Source organism: Ixodes scapularis, unplaced genomic scaffold (genome assembly GCF_016920785.2).
Source record: "Ixodes scapularis isolate PalLabHiFi unplaced genomic scaffold, ASM1692078v2 PGA_scaffold4__175_contigs__length_147842914, whole genome shotgun sequence".
In the NCBI taxonomy this organism is placed as follows: domain Eukaryota; kingdom Metazoa; phylum Arthropoda; class Arachnida; order Ixodida; family Ixodidae; genus Ixodes; species Ixodes scapularis.
In genome coordinates, this window is record NW_024609879.1 from 99,659,743 (window position 1) to 99,680,807 (window position 21,065).

General features: G+C 44.3%; 1 protein-coding gene and 1 long non-coding RNA gene across 2 annotated transcripts in view; one reads left to right on the plus strand and one right to left on the minus strand.

The window, feature by feature from the left end:
* Window positions 1-69: 69 nt before the first annotated feature.
* LOC8031928 overlaps window positions 70-21,065 on the minus strand; it is a gene marked incomplete in the record, with an annotated part of 107,332 nt that continues 86,336 nt past the window's right edge. The window contains 5 exon segments of the mRNA XM_042293257.1: window positions 70-972; window positions 2,396-2,572; window positions 11,400-11,552; window positions 14,726-14,953; window positions 16,445-16,632. Of these exon segments, the coding sequence (XP_042149191.1) occupies window positions 349-972; window positions 2,396-2,572; window positions 11,400-11,552; window positions 14,726-14,953; window positions 16,445-16,632 (1,370 nt within the window).
* LOC120836385 lies at window positions 2,539-3,569 on the plus strand. Its single transcript, XR_005714645.1, has 2 exons — window positions 2,539-2,607; window positions 3,324-3,569. It is a non-coding gene; the product is annotated as an uncharacterized LOC120836385 (long non-coding RNA).

Below are 21,065 nucleotides of genomic sequence, written 5' to 3' on the forward strand. Positions count from 1 at the left end.
AAAAGATTGTAACCAAACTTTCCTCCTTTCACTATTCCAAAATAGAAGGAAGACAATGCATCGCAAGCCTTTTGTGCCCAAATGTTATTTTATTTTTGTCGTTTTAAAAAAAGCAAGAACATAAGTTCATTTATGATAAATAAAAATGGCGAAGGCGACGACATCCGCCCAAAAACGTTGCACACAGTGTCAGAATATTCTACACGCCGGTCTCCCGGCCTAGTCGTCGGTGTGCCAAAACGTGTCGACAAAAATTATGCCTACAAAATGGCGAAAACGGAAGAGGGCCTTCGTCGGTATAATTACAACAGGCTATTAACATTACGAAACAAGGATCCCACGAGCCCATCATAAGGGCGTCAACATGCGGTCCTGGTAAAGTTCCTCCGTGCAAGGGTCGTGGACTCTGAAGTAGCCCTTGTCATTGAGCAAGAGCGAAGTCTCCGCGAGCGATCTCGCAGAAGCGTTCACCAGGAACGCAGCTTGATGCTCGAGGAACACACTGCATGGCAGATTGTCTAGATGGATCCTGTTTGACAGCCTCTTGCAGAGACCGGCTCTCTCGATGTCCAGCCAGCGCTGAAGATGACTTGTAAGCTCTGCGGGCCAGCTGCGCTTCAGCAGTGCCCACGGCGCCCAAAGATAATACTGAAGCAGAAGCTTGGCCCACGAGAGTGCCTGCGGTTTTTCCTCGACCAACAGTTCCATGACGATGCCGAAGATCTTGAAGCCACTCTGCGAGGACAGGTCGCTGTCTTTGGAGCAGCGGAGCAGTTGGAGCAGCGTTGCTTGCACGTGCTGGCAGAAGGACGGCTGCGAGCTGTGCGGAGTCGGTGCTCCGCTCGCGCTTTTGCAGTGGAGGTAGACAAGTTGAGGCTGGTGTTCGTCCCACTGCGCCAACCAGCAGTTTTCGATTGTTCTGTCCACTCGGGTGACTCCAGAGCACTGTAGGCTTTCCAGCGTGCTGATGAGCTGCAGAAAGGGACACGCATCATTTTACTTTTAATATAGTAAGTCGAGAAATATGGCGTCTTGAAGCAGTGTGTGTTCCGAAGAACACTGAATTTATTTGCAGATACTACTGGTCTTTCGTAAAGCTCCTGTAGAAATTTCCAACTTGTTCTGGCTACAAAGAAGGCATAATGGACCTTTTTTCAGTAAGCTTCTGCGCATGCGTACACTCCCGCTGTTGCCATTTTCACAGGACACCGGCACCCGGTGTTCTGCGAGAGTGGCGACAGCAACATTATCAGCATCTATCTTCGCGCGTATTTAGTCTATTTTGACGCTTAATTTTTTTAGTATTGATAGTATGGTGGTATAAAAAGCACTGAAAACCGATGCAACGGCACGATGCCAATGTGTTTTGACGGGCGGAGGCATGTAAATGTTTTTATGGCTGCCATCTTGAATGTTATTCCCGAACCGAGTAAAGGCCCCCTCCCCATTTTGATTGTATAATCTCTAAATTTGGAGGGGGCGCTTGCTCGGTATTTTATGGTAAATGTAAGCAGCTTCAGCTTAGCTCAGATTCACACTAGACAAGATTCATGACAGGTCATAATGACATTTAGGCCCAGCTTTTGGTTTAGAGAGTGAACTTTCTAACAATGGCAAAGAGGATATGCTGTGCAGCATAGGGATGAAAAAAACTGGCTGCAGGCCTTATGAGCTGTCTATTCCATGCATAGTCCTATACCCTGTTGCTGGTTAACAAAAGGAGGACATGCTCCTCCCAGAAAGCCCTCCACCCAAGGCAAACACCAGAAAGGAGGCAAGACAAGGCATAGAGGGACCGTCCTCTGGGGCGTTTTATCCGCTAAAGTAAAAAGGGTGGAAGGCTTCGTGGGGGAAGCTTGTCTTGCTTTTCTTAAACTGCAGCATGGTATAGTACAGTGGATGTCATGGGGTGCAGTGGCTGCTCTCTTAACTACGAAGATATTTTTCATAGCCAATGAAGAAGATAAATAAAAATGGTTTCTAACCGATTTCGAGCCTGGTCGAATAAACAGAATTAGAGATTCATTCAAATGGGCTGTAGTCGCAGAGCATTGTGGTACTACTGAAATGACCTGGTGTGATGGCTAGCCAATTTCGGAAGCCTCGTTGGCAGAATGAGCCATGTATCTCATGGTGCTGCATTCACTCTGCGCGATGGTTAGCCCAAAATTTGAAGCCTCGTTTTCAAACTTGGCTATGAAATCTCTTGGTACCGGTAAAACTCTCTGCAGACATGTTTAAAGTATTCGTATGTATGAAGCAAACATGCTTGGGTGTGTCCACAGAATTCTTCCATCATGCCTGCAGCAAACACCATGTCTTCTGTGTGATGTATGAACAGCGTGACTGCGGCTTGACAGAGCCGTAGCCAGAGTCGCAGACAGTAAGCACACACCTGAAGGAGGATGTAGGCCACATGCTGGGGGCTGGTGTGCAGGCTGCAGTTGCCGACGGACGACACGGTGCCCCTTGGCAGCACCACCACAAGCGCGTCTCTGCTGCTGTCCACAAAGCTCAAGACCGTCCGGTGGTCCATCGCCTGGACTGTCACCTGGCGGGACTTCTCGAATGCCTGGACGAGACAAAACACCCGTCGAAGCAAGACGGGTGAGAAACTCGTACATCTCTCTCGATTGTTTGCCAAGGAAGCTCTCCCAGTCTTGGCACTGATGCTAAGGCTGTGCAGAAGCCTATACAAACTTTGTAAACAGTAATGCACACTTTTCAAGCATCACTCGATTCATCTGAATTACCTCATGATTGGAAATTAGCAAAAATCATCCCCGCATATAAATTTGGGGACTGCAATGATCCATCTAATTACAGACCCATCTTTCTTACAAACATACCATGTAAATGATTCAAGCACGTCATCTACTCGCGAGTCACAAACTACCTCAATAACTTCAGCTGTCCTCACCCTCATCAACACGACTTTCAGAAACATCTTTCTTGCGAAATTCAGCTATTCGAATTTGTAAAAGACTCGCACAATACCTTTAATGACTGTTGTATTATGGATGCTATTTTTATTGATTTCGCTAAAGTATTTAATATTTCTTTTTGAGCTCTGCACGAGGCCAAGCCAACCCGAAAGCCCGGGCCGAATCGCACGAATCGGTTTTGGGCCTGGGCTGGGCTCAGGCAATGGTGTAGCGCACTTTCTAAACCGCTGAAAAGAAAATGCTAACACATTGATCATTTATATTTTAAAGAAATGAAAAATCTGAAGTGTGAACTTGGGTACGACGCCACTAAAAATCATCTTAGAAATAAATAAAGCTGTCTTAGACTAAGAAAGCCCAAAATGCTGTCCATTCCAGCCACAAGCACCACCAATGAAAGGAAGTGTAGCTGAATATGTCATGAATGAACGACAAACCTGCCTGAAGCAAGAGTCCCTGGACAATCTTGTTTTTACGTAAAAACATGTAAATACTGAACACCCTAAGCCATCATGACTTCAGTTTATACTGGACTGCGTAGAATCTGTGACTTGTATATGCTTTATAATGTCTCGAAGCTTTTCTTACTCTTTTGATCGAGTGCTATTAAAATCTCTATGTTGACATTCACATTTTTATGTCGACACATAACGTCTTGACAGCGTCTTTCATGTAAATTACGCCAAGCGAATCAAATGCCCCAACACCTTCCCAGGGCAGCTTTGAATTTAAGAGACGAGGCATGCCTTGGTATCTCACCGGGCCGGACCTGGGCCGTGCCTGATCAGGTAGGCATCCCATTGGGTCGGGTCCGGGTCGGGGAAGACTAAAAGTCAGAGGGCGCTGGCTAGGCCGGACCTCAAAGTGTGGGTCCGTGCAGTGCTCTACTGTCCCTAATCCTAATTTACTTCTGAAACTCTCAACTAAATAATAATAGTCATGTTATCAGTTGGATATTATAATTTCTTACGAACTGCAAGCAGTCTGTTTATATAGATGACACTTCATCCTCCCCCATCACGGTGAATTCCGGAGTTACCCTGGCCAGCATCTTAGGACCACTTTTGTTTCTCACCTACATAAATGACCAACGTTCACTAATATTGTCATCCATGAGACTTTTTACCGATGATTGTGTTTTGTACCGCCGAATGTCCCATCATAGTGACTCCGAGACTCTTCAATGAGACATCGACATCTTGGAAAAATAGTGTTTAACATGGCAAATGAACATCAATGTTTCTAAAACCAAGCTAATTTCTTTTAATTGTTTCTTGAACACTACGTTCCTTCCTACTCTAATTTATCTGCTTCTATTTTATTTGTTCCCCCAAATAAGTACCTTGTTAGTATCACTTTCACTGAAGATCTGACCTGGAATGCTCAGATCAATAATATAGTTAACAAAGCATCAAGAACACTTAGATTTCTTAGAGGACATTTGTATTTAGCACAGTAGGACGGTAAACTTACTGCATATAAAACCCTCATCCGCTCAAAGCTGGAATATGCCAGCACTATTTGGTCCCTTCATCAGCAGTACCTCATCAATAGATTAGAGTCTATACAAAACAAAGCCGTCGGCTTCATTCATCGTAACTATTCCCCAGAATTCAGTACAGTATATCTGAACTCCAGGCTATTTCTAACCTAACTCGACCCCCTTGATTCTCGCCACAAACTCTCTCGTCTTTCCCTTTTTCACAAGCTTTATTACAATATGCCACCGTTCATGCTCACCTAGTACTGTAAGCCTGCCTCATACATTTCTTTATGTCACAATCACTCCTTAAAAATTGCACCTCTATTCAGTCACACTAACAGATTCAAATATTTTTGTCTTGCTCTGGCTATTGAAAATTGAAACTGCCTCTCAAATGATATACGTATTCACTCAAATCTAGGCCGATAGTTTTTCCAAAAAAATTAAATCCGAAACTCTGGGTCGGCCTAGATACGAGGATCCGGCTCCGCCATGACTGCGGGACGCCATCTTGTCTACATCGCTTCGGGAAGATACGCTGTGTACCACGGAACGCACAGAACGTTCGTCTCTACTCGACGCTATGGCATCGACCAGTCGATGCCACTACTCTGCGGCTTTTAAGAGGAAAGTTGTCTTGGCTGCTGAACACTCGTCCAACCTGCAAGCCCAGCGTGACTTCGGCATGGACGAAAAAAATGTGCGTCGCTGGAGAAAGCAGCGTGGTCAGCTTTTTGCATGTGCGGCAACAAGAATGGTGTTCTCAGGACCGCGGAAGGGAAGGCACCACGAGGTGGAGATCGAGGTCGCAAACTTCATCAGGGCCCAAAGAGCAGCAGCACATCCCGTAACAACAGAAATCATTCAGGCAAAAGCAAGAGAAGTTGCAAAAGAACGAGGTGTGCCTCGGACGCAGTTCAAAGCAAGCAGAGGCTGGCTGCAAAGATTCATGAAGAGATTTGGATTCAGTCTCCGACGACCGAACGTCTGTGTGCCAAAAACTACCGACGGACTTTGAAGAGAAGTTGATCAGATTCCAGCGATATGTGATAAGGAAGAGGCAAGAAAAGAACTACCTTCTAGGACAAATCGGGAACGCCGATCAGACGCCTGTATACTTCGACATGCCCCTTGCGTACACAGTAAATGAAAAGGGCGCGAAAGAAGTCAAGATTCGATCAGCTGGGTACGAGAAACAGCGGACAACGGTGATGTTGTGCTGCACCGCCGATGGAAACAAACTGCCAGCATACATCATTTTCAAACAGAAAACACTTCCCGCTGGAGAAGAGTTCCCCAAAAAGGTCGTTGTGCGGGCGAACGAGAAAGGGTGGATGAGCAGCGCCTTGGTCGAGGAATGGGTGAAGTTGATTTGGCAACGCCGTCCAGGTGCTGCGCTGTGCAAGAACTCGCTCCTCGTTTTGGATTCGTACCGCGGACATCTGACGGACTCCGTGAAAACCGTGCTTTCCGAAGGTGCGACGGATTGGGCCATCGTTCCCGGAGGCTTGACAAGCCAACTGCAGCCGTTGGACGTCGCAATCAACAAGCCGTTTAAGGATAGGCTCCGGAAGTACTATACAGATTGGCTTACGCAGGAAGACCACCAACTGACCCCGACCGGTCGAATCAAGCGTGCCTCGTTGGGTCAGGTGACGAGCTGGATCGCGGCAGCATGGGACGACATCCCGGCAGAACTGGTAGTAAAGTCGTTCCGAAAGTGTTGCATCTCGAATGCCCTGGACGGTACAGATGACCACGCGTTGTGGGAAGTGGACAGTGAGAAAGATACCAGTGAGGACGACGAATGATCAGGAAAAATGCGGACATTAACCGTGAGCATACCGTCGGATTCGTGACCGAAATAGTGCTGTACATTGCAGATATATTCCGTTCTGTGTTTAATTTATGGTGTTTTTCCTATACTTTTTGGTCGGCCTAGAATCGAGAATTTTTTTTTTATTTTTCGGCCCTGCCGTTTTTGCGGGGTCGGCCTAGAATCGATGCCGGCTTAGAATCGAGTAAATATGGTAGCTATTGAGACTAACGAAGTCATATTCTGCAAAAAATGCTGGACCTCGATGTTGTGATGTATATTGTTTTAACTCCCATGAGTGATCATGTTTTTTTTTTGTTTTTTTTTTTGTTATTTTAGATATTACTTCACCTTTTGTTCAAATTAATGAGTCCTCAATTCTGTAGTCTGTTTTTTGCTATTCTAGATATTACTATACTTTTTGTTCAAATTAATGAGTGCTCAATTTTGTATACCCTAGTCTGTTTTAAGTTTGTGATTCAATCTTAGTTCTTTTTGTTACCAATACATTCAGTGCTTTTTTATGTATGTGCCGGTATCCACACAAAAGCGGATACCGGCACAACTCTGCGACGTAAACTCGAATCACTTCGGGGGTGCTGGAAACAGCACGCAGCCCCTGACATCAGTGACATCAAAGAATGAGTGGAAGCAATTGTCTGGTGGAGTGAATCCAAGGTGGCCAACTGTGCTCTGGCTTTCTTCACCAAACCTTCGGTGTTATGTTCTGGCCTAGGTAATCTGTACTAGTGAGCATACTTCCCATATAGTGGCGCTGCCGTTGGAGCTGAGACTAACGAAACCATATCCGCGACATTCAGTTGAAGCTTCATAACCAACAACCAGATGGTTTTTGGTTATCATTAGGGTGACCACCCGTCCCGCGACTCGCGGGACTGTCCTGCAATGAAGGATCATGTCCCGCGTCTCGCGAGAAATTCCCGAATCTGCAAAATGTACCGCATTTTAAGCTGTCGCAAAATTCTCTCTGCAACTCATGGTGCTGCTGAACAGCGGGGCATGGGGAAGTGCGGAGGTTGTTGGTAATCATGTGAATTGCAATGGTACACCATTTTCCATACGAGCACTGTGGGAAGCGACCGTCGTTCTTGCACGAGAACCGACGCGCATGCTTTGTTGTGCCTCTCCCTTGGTGCCAAAATATTGTAAAAAAAAATTGTTGGCCGAAGGTTTAATATATAAATTATTGTAATTAATTTCAGATCGCTGTGTCATTCCAAAAGAGTTGCTTTCGATATTTTTGTTAGTGAAGACAGTTAGTTATACAAGGCAAAACGCCTGCAACTCACGACAGTCGAAAAAGAACACAATATTAAAAATTGTGTAGGACCATGTCGATAAAAGTAGGGTTGACAGGAAACAATAACCCAAAAAAGATTTATTATTTCTTAATTTTATTTGCTGCATTGAGTTCTGCTGCAGTTAATTTTTATGTTTTCAACTTCGACACATTTCATAACATATTTATATTAAAAACATATATGACTGGGAGTGAAAATTATTTGAACTTAATTGCTGCCATACAATTTGCAGGTGTATAAACAGCACAGGATAATAAATGTGCAAACAGAGCCTCGGTTTGTGGTGTGCGTGTCAATAAATCCCCTCTACCCCTCCCCTCCCTCCCTCCCTCCCTCCCTCCCTCCCTCCCCCCTCCCCCCCCTTCCCGCCCCGTCCCGTCCCGCCCCGCATGTCCCGCATTTCGCTAGCAAAAAGGTGGTCACCCTGGTTATCATCGAATTCAGTTTAAAATATGTTTTCTTGTGTTTTTCAAGGAAATATTGATGTTTCTGAGGTTCTACTGGTACCTATGCCATATGCTGAAGCAAAGAAATGAGCTCCAAAATTTCATTTCTGTACCCCTTTAAAGATTAAGCTTAAGTGGCCTCCTGTAATTTTATTGTTTCTAGGTGAGGCTGAAAGTACATGAATGGATAATTGTAAGAGATGGTGGAAATGGGGAGTATCAAGGTGCTGAGTACGTTTACGGAGCCAGAAAAGGTGACATTGACGAGAAAAGTTTTCTGAAACATGAGACGAAACTGCGAATATGGGGTGCGCGTTCGGGTGTAGGGTCAAAATTCTCGCGGAGCCGCAACTATGGTTTTAACCGTCCACTCGGTCGTTGCCGCGGCTGCGACTGCAATAAAAAAAAAATGGAGTGCATTCTGAATATCACTGTGACATCAACGTCACGTGCATTGCCCTCTCAGGTAGGAAGAGTCGCAAATTTTAACCCTAGTGTGCTGAAATGAAATACTTGAATACATCCTGACCTGGAAATTGTGATTGGAGGGTATTTGTTAAGCTCATTGCCTTCGCTGGGGGATATTTGTAGCTAATGGTTGGTCACAAGAGCTGTCAATCATCGTGTTCAAGGTCATTAAGACAATTTCGGTCAATGATGTGCCCTTAGTTTTACCCTATTCTTACCAAATAATGTCCAAACTCTCTACATTTATGCCTCTTGCTCGGAGAACCCATGGGGGCACTCTGGTTACACCTGGGTTCCTAGGAATCCTGTTTGAGGATCCATGTCTTAAAGCTGCCCTCATGCCACTCAGTTCTATTTGTGTTGCACGGACGTTTCAAAAACCATTCAGATAAAAACAATTGACCTTTTTCAGAGTTTGGCCACGATCGTGGTGCGCCCTCACGGGAATCGCTCGAAACACTTTTGGTGGCTGTGGGAACGTTTCTCCGTCGTCCGCGCCAGGCCTGGCTTGTCTCCCGGCCCATGTGTTTGCGTGTGTTCTCTGGTGGTGTTGTTCCGTCCTTCACCAATCTGAATGTGTCTTTCTGTCGTCGCTTTGCGTGCATATTTTCTTCGAAATGGCTAAGAACAACCTGGAGGATTAACAAAATTCGATGTCAGAGGACCTCGTTCGTTTTTATACCTTCAGGGATGGATAGACCGCCACGCCGCATCGGTTCTTACCATCGACTCGGAGTCACTTCATCGTCACTTCAGTGTCGCGTCTTGCAAGCAACTAAAAAAGGGGTCTGCTTTCAAAGCAGAGTCGCAGAGTGTTATGTAAGGAAAGTAATGGTGACCAGCTTGGATACCGACCCAACCATCCACCTTGTGCGGAGCTTGTGAGCTCCGTTTACGAGGCCCGGCCACTACAAACAGCTGATTTTACTCTCCTTGATTGCTTAAGTTATTCAAGCTTATCGCGTCCATCACTTCGCCGTCCTGCGTACCGCGCGAGGGCACGGGACATTGCCGTATTCGGGAATGTGTAAACAAACTCATACGGTCCGAAATACGGGCTGTCTTGATATCGCGAAGGATTGCCTGCACCGTCAAAAAGTAAGGAACGGTATGTGAGAAACAATCCATTTTTGAATTTGGCACGTTTACAAACCTTCGACAAAGTGGGCCCAGCAAACAGGGGGTTCACGGTTGGTTGCCAAGAAATTTCATCAAGAGTCTGTCTCCATAAGGCTTAAATTCGTTTCGCTCGCTTTGAATGTTTTGCCACTTTTTTTAATGTGGCAAGACAAGAGTGTGTATAGCGCACGCCTGAAGAACGGAAAGCATTATGCTGTTATTTTTTAATTGAGTACCGGGTACGGCATGATTACGTCACACAACCTCGTTTGCACATTTACTATTAACAAAAAATGGTCTGAGTGCAGGCGAGCTGGTGTAAGTTTAACATGATGGAAAACTTGATATATGAATACATGAAAGCTTGATGGAACATTGAGGACAGGGACGGAAAGAGTCTTCTTTCAAAAAGTCCTGTATCCGTCCCCGTCCTTGATGTTTTATCATTTCATGTATTCGCATCTAACCACCAACACGCTCATTTTCAATTATTAAACCCGAGACTGAGGTAGGAAAAGGAAAACGCAAAGGAAAAACGGGCAATGTCTCAAGAGACGTTGCTTGTTCTTTTTCTGTGTCCTTTTGCGTTTTCCTTTTCCTACCCCAATTTCAGGTATCAACGTTTTCCTTTTCCTACCCCAATTTCAGGTATATCATGTTCACATTTACTGTATTTTAGTTAAAAGCAGAATGTCCCGCCGTTACATTGATGATCCAGCCACCTGACACGGGGGACTCTCGTCATAGGCTTTTGAAAGCAGGGCAAAAAGGGCGGGGTGTTTGACATCGAGTGCTTTCGTGCACCACCCGCCAAAGGCTACAAGAACTTTATTAAATTTGGCATTTTAACAATGTTTGCTTCTATTTGTGCAACCTTCTGCTGCGCGGTGGTGAGGCATGACGACTATAAAGCCCAGCCGCGAGAATAGCGGAGGAGTCAAGCATAACCAGCACTGTCTGAGCGACCGAGCGGGCGAGAGAGCCACCAAAAATGGCGCCTTTCCCTTTTTTCTCCTCTCTCAGAGTCGGCGCATGCGCCCAGCGATCTCTGAAAAAGGTCAATTGGTCTGCGCTCAGTAAAGCGTTTTATGCCCCATGAACTACCAATGGTGTAAACTGACTCATCTCTCACCCTCTACGGTCTTTGGCTAAATATCATCAGAAATGGCTGTACGCAACGCGAGCATTGTTGGGCTCGCACCTCTTAGTTTGTAACTAACAAAGCTGCTGTAAAATACCGGGGGAGCACACACCCCACCTTCATTGAAAACTGGGTTAATCTATTCATGGGCGCTTGTCCGGTCAAATCAGGCGCTTAACATAATTTGCAGAATTCCCTAGTTTGGGAAATGTTAATAGTGGGCACTTAAATGAAGTGGGTGCTTCCTTGGTATTTTACGGTACTTTAATTGATGTAGTTATATGAGAAAAAAAGTCCTCCTTACTTATTTAGTCTTTTCCAACTCTCACAGGTTGAGAGAGAAGGCCACCAGATTATCTTCACCAGCAAAGGTTATAAGTGCAGGCTGCTTTCTTTGGAAAGGGCTACGACTGCACACACGAACAGGCAGCGGGAGCACCTACCAAGACAATTGGATCGTCCTTGTGCCTTGGCTGCAGTTGCGACCATTGTCTAGCTGGACACATGGGCACTTTCGTGTGGGCAGCAATGCCTTGTGTGAAGCCAGAACTTAAGTGTACAAATATATATCTATCAAACTATGGGGGAGTGCAAATATCTATCAATTATCTACCTACACCCATTTGCACTTGGCCAACCGTGAAGAGTCGATTTCTCACCAGCAGTGTGACTGGGCTGGAGGTTTCCCTGTAGTTTCCGTGATAGACGAGGAGCCCGCTGTCTGTGGACGGGTTGCCCACCTCGAAGTCCTCCCAGCGGAGCAGCTCCCGTGACTTGCTTTCCCAGGGCAGGGAGTGACTGCACTTGCACATCTGCAGGAGGAGACAGAACGTGGCTGATCCTCGGGAAAGACATCCCCACAGTTGACAACAGACAAAGCTGGAACATGCCTGTCTGCATGGCAGTGCTCTCGTATCTGACAAGGAAGCTCATTTCTATACTTGTTGTCACATCAAGAAAAAAAGAAGTTCATACGCTGTGCAAAGTACCATAGTTCCTACAAGGAATGGTTGTCAAGGGAAGAAACTATACTTTTGGCATTTGAAGCGTGTACATTTTGATAAAATAACATGTAGCTAAACTAAAACGCATTTACCTACCGTAATATCCCGAGAGATAGCCCACCTAAAATCGAAAGCAAATCAGGTGAAAATAAGAAATAAGCTAACTTTTGATGTGCAATAAAAAAAAGTTGCAAAAATTCTAGTTTTAGATTTTGTGACCTGCGAAACTTATAATCGCAGGGAGGGGCAATGAACCAAAGACAACATCCTTCCCAGTCAGTAACGTTCACTTATCTCCCGCCGTGGCTAAGTAAAACCATTTCTGCCGAGTGCACCATTGGCCAGGGCTCTGCAATTACTAGAAGTGGGCTATCTTTTGGTGTTTTTAAAAAAAAAAACAAATTGTGCCAAAAATAGGTGAGGGTTATCTTTCGGGGATGGGGCATCTCCAGGGGTATTATGGTATATCTTGATTCTCTACATAAAAAGGGAAATTAGTATTGCTCTGCGAGAAACCAGACTTTTTTTACTACTGTCCTTGAGATGAATAAGTAGGTATAGTGTAGCTAGCTTTTAGTTTCGAAATACTCTCACAGACAAAATAATTCAATAGGCTCTTTTAAAAATACTTGCTGCAAAATAACTAAAAAAAGCATGTGTCATATGGTTACCTTTAACAGATCTAGCAGGATTGTACAATTTTAACCATGGTACCTGGAGGTTAATTACTAAAAGATGTTTAAAAGCGTCTTTTCAAGCTCCATCCCTCTCCCAACCCACTGGAAGTCTGATTATTACTGTCTCATCAACAACTGGATGGTGTGATGAATCTAACAGTTCGGTACGAGGCTACTTCGTAATGCCCGCTACGCTACGAAGCGAAATTTGAAGGAGGTTGAAAACACTAAATTTTCATGCTTTACTTGCAAGATATAGTATGGACAAAACTCTGTGGACAAGCTTGCTAGGCGTTAAAAAAAAGTAAAATAACTAGAGTGATGGCACAAATGCCATACATCTAAATTCCCACAGAGCACCAAGGAAGCCAATCACAGTGGCTAACGCTAGAAGCTCCATAAATAAAGAGGCAAAAAAATGCTTTCATCAAAAGTAGAAGTCTGGGACATGACACTGACCATGATGTTTCATGTGCTCATCACACGAATGATGGGCGCACGCGCCCACCTTTGCCTCGGACCACTGACGACCTTGGAGGTTTCACCAGAAGTCTTTCGCATGCTCTTTATTGTCTCATCATTCCTTTCATTTATAAACTTATTCCATATTCATTTCTAGTCTAAACTTCATCCTTCTTCATTCATTTGTGTTTCCTGATGTGCTCAGGAGGTTGGCTAGTAGACGCCCCTGCGTACAGGTTGTAGACCTATCTGGTAGCCGTGCAAGCCTCCTGCATTCCCCTCTTTTCTTTTGTGCAAATAAAATATTGATTGATTGATGTCACGTAGCAGGATTAATTTTTAGGTTACAACATTCCTTCGGAATAGCCATTCATTAGGTTCCTACCGTAGATCATTGCGAATGGCTCTCCTCGTTGCTTGGAGGCAAAGTTTAATTGTACGGTAATTTTTAAAGCATAGAATGAATGATAGCAGCATCCTGCAATCTGCCTGCCAAGCAGGTCCTCTCAAGCGACTTGACTATAAATCACTCCAATAACTGCCATTTGTGTGCTGTCATCCACAAGGTATGGGTCCCCTACAAAAGAAATGACAGTGTGCTTTTCATTGCAAAAATAAACGATGCATCAGTGAATGCTTAAGTCTCCTCCGAAATGTAGCGATAGCAGTCCAAACCGGATGCAAAAGCTTGAGAACTATAACAACTACCTTAAGGCCCGTTCACACTCTTGCGACCGAGTACGACTGAGAGAGACGAGATCTCTTAAGGCCCGTTCACACTCTTGCGACTGCTTGCGACCTCTTAAACTTGGGTTCCTTAAAACTTCTTAAACCAGAGAACACACTGGCGCCATCTATTGGGAAGCAGTGTAAACTCGGCGGTCCGGCATATTTTTTTTTATTTCTCGCGCAATATCCTTTCTTTTTTGGCTCGAAAAGCTTTTGTCAATGTTATAAACGAGCCTTTCTATGGGTATTATGCTCATTTGACCTCGGAAATCCCGCAAAACCTTCGCTTTTGTGAAATGCAGTTCTAGGGTCACCGCATAGATGGCGCCACAATGTCAGTGTGTTCCCTCATTCTAGAAACATTTAAGAAGTTGTAAGAGATCTCGTCTCTCTCAGTCGTACTCGGTCGCAAGAGTGTGAACGGGCCTTTACAACTTCTTAAATGTTTCTAGAATGAGGGAACACACTGACATTGTGGCACCATCTATGTGGTGACCCTAGAACTGCATTTCACAAAAGCGAAGGTTTTGCGGGATTTCAGAGGTCAAATGTGCGTAATACCCATAGAAAGGCTCATTTATAACATTGACAAAGGTTTTTCGAGCCAAAAAAGAAAAGATAATGCGCGAGAAATAAAAAAAAAAAAATGCCGGACCGCCGAGTTTACACTGCTTCCCAATAGATGGCGCCAGTGTGTTCTCTGGTTTAAGAAGTTTTAAGGAACCCAGGTTTAAGAGGTCGCAAGAGTGTGAACGGGCCTTTATTCAAAAGTTATAAGTGATTTCCTGAAGGTTTTAATCTGAAAATGGAGCCCATTCTCGGAAACTGGTGCCATTCAGCTCCATGTGTTCGAGGACTCGGTCGGCCACCATTTTTCTATTGAAAATTTCAGAAAATCACTCGTAACTTTTGAATAACATAACGGTGAGTTCTAGAACTATGGCATCTGGTTCAATGATGCATAGCTAATTTTTGCGGTGCGAAGACCGCTGTAGATTTTTTTGGGGGACATGCACGTTCTGAGCATGCACATGTGATGCATGTATCAATAGCCCAGTGACTCGGCAGTTTTCTCCTGGGCGATATGAGCTGAAAAGGTGCGTGTTTCCTTACGTGCGTGAGGTACTTGGAGAGTGCCTCATGGACGGAGGCAGTGATGGCCGCATAGCTGGATTCGAGTGTGTGCCACTCCCACTTCCTGTGGCCCTGGTCGGGGCATGTCTTCGCCACGGGGACACCGCTAGGGGGCTTGTCACCCTTCCCACTCGTCCAGGTAGCAGGACTCGAGACCCCTCGTGGTCCAGATTCCAGCGCGCTCGTTGCGTTGCTGTACAGTTCTTCCTGTAGCATTAGGAAATAAGAGAGAAGAAAACCCGAAAGTCCGTTGTGTACGTTGAGTTCAGTTTCGTTTTGCTGACCTGGGTGTTTCATTTATGTAATGTAATGTAATGGCCCCGGCAGGGCCATTACATAAGGGCGTGACATAAGGGCAATACAAGAAAGAAATAATAATGTTTCGCTGCATTGGCATGCAGTGAAACATTAAAATATTCAGGATAAAGAGATGCATGTGAAACAGTGGCGTTCACAATCAGAAACAAAAAAAAAGGAGTAAAAATTATTTTGGATGTAGACCAAGTGGTGGCCATGTTTGAGAACACGAGTGATTACAAAATAATATAAGATGATACAGCATTTCTAGAAATATCAGGGTCACTGATTAACACTATGTCACCTGCCAGATTTTTCCAATCATTTATGGCAAGGGGAAAGGAGTAGTTGTTAAAAGTAACAGTGGAACCAGAGATGTGACAACATCTTCCAGTGGAATAAACAATTGGGGAACGGTGAACAGCAAACTAGATACACTGCAGAAATGACCTCCTTGCGCAGCTTTACACATGCTTTCTGCATGCTGATGTTTTCAATTTCGTAGTACCTAAAAGTCAACACACTGCAAAAAAAAAAAAAAAAGATATGCTTGGTTAATGCTTTTTCAAGCCATTCATCGTCGTTTTGAACAATATTAATCTGTCCTTTTAAAGTCAGCCTAAAACTGAATTTATGAGAATTGAAATGATCCAAATGCAACCATAAATTTCTAGTATATATATATATATATTTTTTTTTTATCGAGATAGGTTAGAATATTTGAACCTGCATCAGAAGAACCTGAAACACCATTTGTATTCCTTCCTAGCCCTAGCATCGGTTATATTTTGCTTTTCACTTTCTGTCCCAAATATTTTCTGACCGAGAACTGCATTATTGAAGCAACAAATATGGCCTCCAAAAAAATATAAATAAATAAACAAAACCACTTCGCAATAGTCGCTCACTCAGCAACGAATGACGTCCGCACCGTCGAGACGCATACGATCGAGCCCGCATACGGTGGGCTTCACCGTGCAGCGGCGACGCATGGCGGAGAAGCCGCAAAAGCGCGATTGTCCCGCGAGACTTGCTTCACGGCTCGGCAGCCGCGTGATGCGGAGAAGCCGCAGAAACGAAACTTTTTCTCGGCGTTCGCTTTACCTCTCGCAATGACATTGGCTTCGGTCTTCCGGATACTTTCCGACCCGAACAAACACTTCCTGGAACCTCTGTCTCGAGCTTACTTAGACAAATGCAGAAACGCTATAAATGCTCGGAGAATCCAAAAAGACAGACGTTTCGCCACTTCTACACTGAGGAAGCGTTTGTTTCTTTGTTAATTCGTCTGTTTTATGTAAGGTCGGAGTAAGCTTTCTAATCATCGTTTAAATAAATTGGCCCGAAATAGGACCTGGCATCGAGTGCCCATTAAATTCAGATGGTAGTGAGTTCTCCAACCTCCTGAGCGGCGCACGGTGCAGGCGGTCCGGCAATGGCGGTCGCATGTCGGACCCCGATGGTTTCGTACGCGTTGTCGTCGGCCGCCACGGCCGAGGACTCCTCTTCGCCGCTGTTCTCGCCCGAGCTGGACACCAGCGAGCTTGACCGGTGGGGCTTCTTGGGGGCCATCGGAGACCGGACGTGACCTGGTCGGTCGAGACAGGAATGCAATTCATTCCTTCGTTTCGATTCAAACAAAAATGGATTCACATGATAAAAACCAAAACGAAAAAAAAAAAAAAAAAAAAAAAAAAAAAACAACGAGGAGGTCCACGAAGGCAACACTTACGACAGGAAAACAGTTGTTGCAAGTATTTTTCCGGTTTTTTCCCCTTTTAAATAATAACTTTCAGTTTCAAGTACAGCTGTTGTCCTGTCGCAAATGTTCCTTCGTGGTCCTCGTTTTTTGTTTTTCCTTGTTATTTTTATTACGTTTTAACTATTACCAACTCGCCCACTCTGATTCACAAATGGTTTCACTATGCCTTGTTGCAGACCTAAAAAAAAAAAAATTTTTTTTTTTTTTTTTTTTTTTTTACGAAGTGTTTTAGTTTGTTTTCACGTCAGATAGTGCAATGATGCTCCGGGTCATATTTTTTTATGTTTATGCAAAAATATTTGTGAAATTTATGTTCTTGGGAGGAGCATTGAGCTATGTGCGAGCGCCGTAGCTAGTCTTCTTCTGGAGATACAAAATTTCGAAGCTTGAGGCGAGGGGATTGCAACGGTTTTGTTATGGCACAGCCGTCAATTTCACACCAAAGCCTGCACGTAGTAATCTTTTTTTTTTTTTTTTTTTTTTTTTTTTATGAAAGGTTTACAACACGTACGGAGAATAATAAATATTACAGTAAAATATTTATCTCCAAAAGAAAATAATAATAATAATTAGGAAACATCAAGTAAAACACGTTTTAGAGACATATTCAAAAATTATTTAAAAACAAACTACTTCATATAAAACGACGCAAAATATATCAAAATGATCACATTTAAATGCATTTTATGAATATATAAGAAAAATGTGATTAGCCATTATTGTAGTTCTGTAAGTAATGCAGAAGCACGACCCATATCTCTAAATATGGCAAAATTGCACGTCAATAATAAAAAAAAAAAAGACTCATTTTTTTTTTAAAGTTGTTTACAGTGGTTTGATCTAACTTGTGATGGCAACCCATTGAGTAACATATAACCTCCTTAAGGAAAAAAAAAAGAAAAAGGCTACAATAAACCTTCACTCAAATCGAGCTAGCTTGTCTTCGTTATAAGCGCCGTTCACACTCTTGCAACCCACTACGACCGAGAGAGACCAGACCGGTTTTTAAGCCTCTTGCGACCTCTTAAAACCGGGTGCGCTGCTGCGGAGTTGGTCCTAAGAAGCCGTAAGAGGCTTAAAAACCGGTCTGGCCTCTCTCGGTCCTACTCGGTTGCAAGAGTCGACGTCGGCTCCAAAGAGACACCTTCTAGAACCGACGAAGGCTGTACAGCGGCCCCGCTCTATCGAAGGCTACGATATAGCAGCACCGCTGTACAGCCTTTGTCTGTTGTAAAAAAAAAAAAAAAAAAAAAAAATTTCTTTGGAGTTAACGAAGACAATAAGCTGGCTCAATTTGAGAGAAGGTTTGTTGTCGTTTTTTTTTTTCTTAAGGAGATTATATGTTATTCAGTGTGTTGCCCATCACAGGTTAATTAAAAAATGTTAAAAAAGTAAAAGAAAAATTCCATTATTTTGACGTGCTATTTTGCCACATTATTTAGAGAAATTAGCTGCGTTTCTGCATTAATAACATAACTACAATATTGGATAATCATATTTTTGTATGTATTCCTAAATTGTATCTAAAGATGATCATTTTGATATATTTTGTGTCGTTCCATATGAAGTAGTTCGTTGGTAAATATATATATATATATTTTTTTTGTGAATGTGTCTTTAAAACGTACTAGAATGGACGTGTTGGGCTAGTTGGTATACATTCACGAAAAACAGCGCGAAAATACAAGGACGCAGAGGAGAGAATACACAAGACGGGCGCTGAAAGGTTCTCAAATATGTTTATCTGACGTGTTTCGTGTTTTTTTATCGATATTTTTTATTGCAATGTTTAATATTTTGTCCTCATGTTGTAAACTTCCTATAAAATAAATAAAAAAAAAGTTACCACGTAGAAGCTTCGGTGTGAAATTGACGGCTGTGCAAAACACCAATAGCGAAACTTTGGCAAATCTCCGCGCCTCGAGCTCCGAAATTTTCTTTCTCCGGAAGAAAATTAGACCCGGCGTTCGCATGTAGCTGAACATATATGTTTTACATAGAGAACATGGCTTACATATATATTTTTACATAGATAAAAAAAAAAAATGTGACCCGGACCGTCATTTTACGATCTGACGTGGAAACACCTTCCACTCTTTTCACTTCAGCAGAGCGAACGTCGAAGAGGAAGCGAAAGAAAAGGCGGGTCCACTCGCCTCCTCTCTATATTTGAAAAAATGGAAAAGACCGGGGGACGAATCTGTCCAGCTGGTGCACATATCAATCCACCAAGGCGCCACAAAATAAGTATTTGTTTAGTAAAAGAATAAAAGCAAAACAACAACAGGAATATCATGCTTTGACCAAATGGACCAAAAGACGAAAACAAAAACTTTCCCATTTTTCTGCTTCATGTTGGAGTAAAAAAAAAAAAAGAAAAAAAGAGGAATCACTGTGAATTGATCTATTATTAGATTAAAGGAAAAAGGGAAAGCCGGAGTAATGTCCTGCTTTTCCTATCTACCACCGACACGGTAACTCACAGCGCAAGACCTCGTGAAACCGATTTTTTTTTTGCGACAGTTGGTGGGACAACAACCGACGCTGCGCGGCCGGCCAGCCAGCCACTGTGCAAACAGGCGTGTGTTCCTCGGCGGAGCACTTTGTTGAGTCTGCGCACGCCATGACCCACTCGGATGACAGAAAGCCGCAAGCGGACACTGCTGTTACAAGCCGGCAAAGAGAGCTGCGCCAACAGCAAGCGGTGAGCTCAGCGCAGGACTACGAGCTAGGGTGGCCGAAGCCAGATGCAGAGATGTTAGCCAGCTGTAAACAAAGTAATCACACAGTCCGTGCACAAAGCGAACAACCAACACACCCCAACGACACGAACAAGACGGCTTTTGTCGACGCTCGCTTGATCTATTTTTTTTTTTTTTAGATTAGTGTTATACGGAGCACCCAGGCGAAAAATGCTGAGCCAGTGGACCATAGGCGAAGTTTAACATTCCGCAAAACAGAACGAGTGCGCGCGCATGCTCAGAATAGAGTAACGAGCGAGGATGCTTCTTAACAGTGAAATTTCCTTAATAAATTAAGCTATTATGAGGCTAGGAAAGAAATTCTGCAGTGGTATCGTGGGTCATCATCTACGGGGTCGAGTGACCAAATTTCGCAGAGACACGTACTGAAGACTTTCTTGCTGCGACGCCAACTTACGAACCGGAAATCAACCGCTAAGAACTTTGATGATATCGGACTCCAAAAACTCCGTTTTGGGTTGCTGGTGTTGCCAGTAAAGAAAACAACTAACGTATGCTCATCCGTACCGAAAAAAAAAAAAAAAAAAAAAAAAAAAAAAAGAAGAAGAAAGAAAATAAAGTGTCATCTTGCAAATGCGGAAACAGTACGGCCTTGTGAAGTCGTGCGGGTGCGTTACCCGTACTGACTCGTCCTAAAAAACGCCAAAAAGCGAGAAAAAAAGAAAAAAATAAGAAAGCATCCCAGGTCGCGGAGGTATCCACTGCACCGGCCTCTTTTTTCCACGAAAGACGCGATCTCGTTTCTTTTTTTTTCTTTTCTTTTTATTAGTACGTTCTCCGCCGTTTTCTTCTCTTCTGCGACTCCGCTCTGCAGCACAGGTCTTCCAGTGAATGGCTCCTCCAAAACGAAGAAGAAACCTGTGCCCCGGAAGCACACAATAACACAATGGAAGACAAGGCCTGCGTGTGACGTCATCTTTAGTGGACCCCCGACCAAGCGGCCAAAAACGCCAAAGCTCGACGAAGCCGTCGATCTTGGCGTCAGCACCACGCGTGTGCTTGCGTCGCGCTCGCTGCGAGACCCGCTGTGGACGACGCGCTAACGCCAGCAAGGCGGTGCTGCGTGGATCCACTAGTGATGACGTCTAGGTGGCAAAGGCGAAGAAGGCCTTGCCGTCTGGGTGGCACCGAAGCACAGCAGCCTCCTCTCCTCCTTTCCTCCGCCAGGGCGTGTTTGCTTTCGGTGTACACGCAGCAGACCGAACCTCACTCGAGTTCCGATTGAAACGCCCGCCGCCACACAATTGCATGCACACCGACTGTCGAGCGTTCAATGGACGACGCCTTCTTATCGCCCATTTACCACTGGGCGTGGGGGAAGTTTTGTTTCCGTCGCTGCACGCCCGGGTTGTGTCTCAGGCAGGGTGGGTATACGTATACCACAGCGTTAGAAGGAACGCGCTGCGAGTAGCGACGTTACTGGTGGTAACGCGTCGTTAATCGGACTGCTCACACACACATCATACAAAGGACACGGTGCTTCAAACAAGTTTGCAGA